Source organism: Belonocnema kinseyi, chromosome 8 (genome assembly GCF_010883055.1).
Source record: "Belonocnema kinseyi isolate 2016_QV_RU_SX_M_011 chromosome 8, B_treatae_v1, whole genome shotgun sequence".
NCBI classification, from domain to species: domain Eukaryota; kingdom Metazoa; phylum Arthropoda; class Insecta; order Hymenoptera; family Cynipidae; genus Belonocnema; species Belonocnema kinseyi.
This window is the reverse complement of record NC_046664.1, coordinates 22085090-22090832: the sequence shown is the minus strand read 5'-3', so window position 1 is coordinate 22090832 and position 5743 is coordinate 22085090. Positions and strand designations below refer to the sequence as shown.

Genomic DNA, 5743 nt, shown 5'->3' with positions numbered 1-5743 from the left:
AGACGCCATTTTGAAAATACTAAAACGAAAAATCGATCTTTGAACCATGGATTCTCAAATTTTAGACATTTATTCCACCCGTTAGTGAGATTCCAGGTTAATGACTGACTCGAAAAGCTTTGGAAAATGGTTCACAAAAAAAATAGGCACGAAAAATCCCGTTTTTTTTTGTTTAAACTGCATTTTGGGATAATAAGAAATTTTTTTGAGGTATTTCATTGGCACCGTCGGAAAGAGGAGATCGTAAGCAATAAAAGTATATGTGTCTCAATTTTTTCTAGTGTCGAATAGTCTTAGTTATTGGCCGTTGAAAAGCAGAGTACCGGTAGTGGCGTTTTGGCCGTTTAAGGGTTAATATTAATTTGGCCATTAGATTCTTGATTTTCAAGTTTTTAAATTAATTTTCAAGAATATGGTAATTAAATTTAAATGCTGGTTGATGAAGAGAAATCACAAAGTTAATTTATCCTGAATTTAATTTCCTAACTAATAAAAGAAAATATTATTTTTATTTTTATTTTTATTTAAGAAATTTTCCAAACGATTTGTTTTTCTATTTTAGTAAATAAACTAACCTATTTGTGGCTGCATATCTGCAAATGCTCAAACACAAAGGCGATCTTCGATTCAAGGACCTTATCAAAGTTGTCGACATGATTTATGTTTTGGTGGATAAAATTTAAGAGTGAATTTTTCCTAGAGATGAATTCATTGATCTTCTTTTCTAGTTCTTAAATATTTCGGGACACAACTTTACTTTTTTGTTCACAAAAACTTTTGGTGCAAAATTCCATTTTATATTTTGACAACTTGCGACTTCTTTCAGACAGATTCAGATCCTTGACTGTCATTGACTTTCGATGTTTTGGACTTTTCCAAAACCTTTGGTCAGGCCTGCCACACAGCCACTGAAGTCACTTTTTTTCAAATCACTTTTTAGTCACTTTTTCATGCAAAGTCACTACAGTCACTTTAAAAAAAAAGAAAAGATCACTTTTATCACTTTTTTCAATAAACTGAAACAAACCACCTGAATTCTCAGGCATTTCTTTTAAATCCACTGAATTTAATGTGTGCTTTTTGAGGTTGACTGAAAACTTGTCAATAATCAAATTTTCTGATGATAAAATTCTCTAACAGTTCATAATATTACCGAATTGTAAAATTCCAGAATAACAAAATTCCCGAAAAATAAAAATCCCGGGAAGACTCAAAAATCCGAAAAAATTAAATTCCCGAATTATAAAATTTCCGATTAAAAAAATTCCCAAATAATGAAATTCCTCACAGTTTATAATATTACTAAATTTGAAAATTCCCGAATTATAAATAAAATTTTTTTATTCAAAAAATATATATTTATATTTTCAAAGTTTTCAAAGTTCTTGTTTGAATTTAAAATAATAATAGAAAAAATTCATTTGTTCATGAACATTTTTTGCATTTGTAATATTTTTATATAGAAATTTTTAATTGTTGTATGTTTAATAAAGAAATAAAATAAAAATAAGTTTCATTGTTTAAATTCAGGCATTTTCTAGTTCGAATATTTTATAATTCGGCAATTTCTTGTCGAGAAATTTCAATTTCGGGAATTTAATTATTTGGGAATTTTCCAATTCCGGAATTTTATTATTTAGGCATTTTATTATTCATGAAAATTATTATTTGACAATTTACCTATTCGAAAATTTCTGAGTATCGAGAATTTTATATTTCGGGATTTTTCAGTAGTCCTAAATTTCCGAACAGTTCATAATATTATCGAATCGGGAAACTCCCAAATAATAAAATTCCCGAACATTTCATAATATTACCGAATTTGAAAATACACAAATAACATAATTCCCGACGGAAAATTCCCGCTTTATAAAATATCCAAACAAGAAAATTCCCAAATTTAAACAATTACTTTTTTGTTATGATTATTATTTATTTATAAAAAAAATGATCACATAGTTTTATAAAAAACATATATATTTAATGTTTGAAGTTTCGAACATTTTAGTTCGAATATAAAATAACATTAATGGAAAAAAATATACTTTTAAGTGAAACTTTTCTTTTAATTAAAGTTATTTTAAATTCAAACAATAATTTTAGAAACTTTAAACATTAAAAATAATTTTTTTGAATAAAAATATTTTATTATCATACTTTTAATAAATAAATAAGATTGATAAGAAAATGTAATTATTTAAATTCGGGATTTTTATAAATTGCGAATTTTCTAGTTCTTATATCCTACAATTCGGCAATTCTCTGCCGGAAATTTTATTATTCTGGAAATATTCAAATTCGGTAATATTATAAACTGCCGGGAATTTTATTATTTAGCAATTTTACAATTCGAGAACTTTACAGAGTCAAGAATGTTGTTTTATCGGGATTTTTCAGTCTTCCAAAATTCCGGAACAGTTTATAATATTACGGAATTGGAAAATTCCCGAAAAATAAAATTCCTAAATAATAATGTTCCCTGATAATAAGATTCCCGAATAATCAAATTCCTGAACAGTTTAAAATAATACCAAATTGAAAAATTCCCAAACAGTTGGTAATACCGAATTAGAAAATTCCCCAGTAATAAAATTCCGTAGCGATAAAATTCCTGAATAATAAAATTTCTAAACAGTTTATAATATTACTAAATTGGATAATTCCTGAATGATAAAATTCCTGAACAGTTTGTAATATTAACGAATTGAAAAATTCATAAACAGTTCATAATATTAACGAATCGAAAAATTCGCAACAAAAAAATTCCGGAATAATAAAATTTCCTAATTGTCAATTCTGAAATAATAAAATTCTTCTATAATTTATAATATTACAAAATTGGAAAATTCCCGAACAGTTCGTAACATTGACGAATTGGAAAATTCCCTAGTAATACAATTCCCGAAAAGTAACATTCCTAAACAGTTTGTAATATTACCGAATTCGAAAATATCTAAAAAATAAAATTCCCAATTAGTTTATAATATTAGCGAATGCCGAAATTTCCAACAAATAAATTTCTTAAACAGTTTATAATATTACCCAATTGGAATATTCCCGAGGAATAATATTCCCAAATAATAAAATTGCCTAATAATGAAATTGTCCCATAATAAAATTCCTAAAACCAAAATTCCCGAATAATAATATTCCTGAACAGCTTATCATATTACCAAATTAGAAAATTCCCAAATAGTTCGTAATACTGCCGAATGGGGAAATTCCAGAGCAGTGAAATTCCCGAATAATGAAATTCCTGAACAGTTTAGACTATTGCCGAATTGTAAAATTCCCGAACAGTTCGTAATATTAACGATTTAAAAATTCTCCGGTAGAAAAATTCCATAGCAATAAAATTCCTGAATAATAAAATTCATAAGTTGTTTATCATGTTACTGAATTGGGTAATTCTCGAATTGAAAAATTGAAGAAAAAAATTTGAAAAATTCCCTAACAGTTTGTGATATTAACAAAGTGAAAAAATTCCGAAGAAAAAATTCCAGAATAATAAAATTCCCTCATAATAAAACTCCCTAATTGCAAATTCTCAAATAATAAAATTCTTCAGAAATTCATAATACCACAGAATATTACCGAATTGGAAAATTTCCGAACAATTGACATTATTACGAATTGGAAATTTCTCGAGTAAGGAAATTCCATATTAATAAAATTCCCAAATAATTAAATTCCCAAACAGTTCATAATATTACCAAATTGTAAAATTCCCGAATAGTAAAATTTCTTTAAAGTTTATAATATTATCGAATTGAAAATTCCCGAACAGTTAATATTATATTACCTAATTGGAAATTTCTCCAGTAGCGAAATTCCACAATAAAAAAGTTCCCGAATAATAAAATTCCCAAACAGTTTGTGATATTAACAAATTTGAAAATTCCCGAATAATAAATTTTCTGAACAGTTTAAAATATTACGGAAGGGGAAAATTCCCCAGTAATAAAATTCCATAGTAATAAAGTTTCAGAATAATAAAATTCATAAGCAGTTTATAACATTACTTAATTGGATAATTCCCGAATGATAAATTTCTTGAATAGTTCATAATATTACCGAATTGAGAAATTCCAAAACAGTTCGTGATATTAACGAAGTGAAAAATTCCAGAAGAAAAACTTCTGGATAATAAAATTCCCTGATAATAAAATTCCCTAATTGTAAATTCTCAAATAATGAAATTCTTCAACAATTTATAATATTACAGAATTGTAAAATTTATGAACAGTTCGTAATATGACCAAATTTGAAAATTCCCGGGTAACGAAATTCCAGAATAATTAAATTCCCGAATAATAAAATTCCCAAATAGTTTATAATATTGCCGAATTCAAAACCTCTCAAATAATAAAATTTTTAAACAGTTTATAATATTACCGAATTTGAAAATTCCCTAGTAATAACATTTCATAATAATAAGGTTCCCGAATACTACAAAATTCCGGAACAGTTTGAAATATTACCGCATTGGAAAATTCCCGAACAGTTCGTAATATTACCAAATTGGAAAATTTCCGAGCAATAAAATTCCCTAATAATAAAATTCCTGAATAATAAAATTACATACTAAAATCACTGTGAAATTAATTATTAATTAAGAAAGTCACTGGGTCACTTTTTCCAATTAATTAGGCTTTTGTGCGAAGATTGATTTTTTTTCAAATTCTTGATACTTCCACAATGAAAAACAATTGTTAGTCATTTTAAAGACTCTTGAAAGAATTCATCACATATTACGCGTAAATCAAAGTTTGATTAATTTTGACTGTTCTTAAAAATCTACTATTCCCTATTTTTATTTTTGTAAATTAATATAAATATTTTTATTTCGAAATGTGAAGTACTCTATAACACAATATAATTCATATTATTCAATATATTTTCAAATATAAAATGTTTATAAAGTTTATTGCTAAAAATTGATAATAATTAGAATTGCAAGTAGCATAAACAAATTTAACATATAAAAAATTTCTAATAAAATGGTCTGGAATATTTGAATTGAACTATTCCATTAATGACACGCAGGCGTAAATCGTACTTTCTCAATTCTTACATAACGCTGTTCCGTGCTTAGAAATTTTAACAAAAATACATTATTACTGCTTTAGAGAGTCAGTTTTTTAACACCAAATTTTCAAATAATATTTTTCTTCTAAGGAAAGCTTAAAATAATTTGAACTGATAAGATTAAAAAATTAGTGAAAATATAAATAAAATTCACAATCTATTTAATAATGTATTATTTTAGCAACTCTTTCTTGTTTTTTTTCACACTTCGATGACAGTTTACACTTTATAAAATCTAAACGACACTGGAAAATTCCACCGCAATATGTGAACTCGATAATAACTTTGTTGTCACTGAATAAACATTGATAAGATATAGTCTCGAATGATAAGAAAGATTTCAAGCTGGTAATATCGTTTGAAACAGAGTCCAGGAAGTGGCGCCATCTTCATCTACATTCTGAATTGTCTAAAGTTAACAATGCGAACAATTTACAAGTGTATTAATAAACAAATTTTCAAATTTAAAGCGTTTGAAAATTGTTGTAAACAATTAATACTTATCGATTCGCAGCTTCTTTTCATTATTTTCTTTAAGATTCAATTTAGTGATTGGCTGCTAATATTTTGTTCGTATACAAACAAGAGGCTGCGCGCGCTAACTGTTTTATTAAAATTATTTTTATTATTATTTTGTTGTTTTAGAATAAATATT

The 5743-nt window shown here is 26.1% G+C and overlaps 1 protein-coding gene across 5 annotated transcripts in view; it reads right to left on the bottom strand.

The window, feature by feature from the left end:
* The window catches only part of LOC117178769 (L-2-hydroxyglutarate dehydrogenase, mitochondrial), a 36638-nt gene extending 31258 nt beyond the window's left edge, over window positions 1–5380 (bottom strand). The window contains exons 1-2 of one of the 5 annotated variants that reach the window (XM_033370228.1): window positions 5060–5380; window positions 576–970 (exon numbers count right to left, since the gene is read on the bottom strand). In XM_033370228.1, the coding sequence (XP_033226119.1) occupies window positions 576–655 (80 nt within the window). In that variant the 5' untranslated portion in view covers window positions 656–970; window positions 5060–5380. Of the gene's footprint in view, window positions 1–575; window positions 1091–5059 lie in introns of all 5 variants that reach the window. The other 4 variants (XM_033370229.1, XM_033370231.1, XM_033370230.1 and 1 more) reach the window with 4 other exon arrangements.
* Between the last annotated feature and the right edge of the window lie 363 nt (window positions 5381–5743).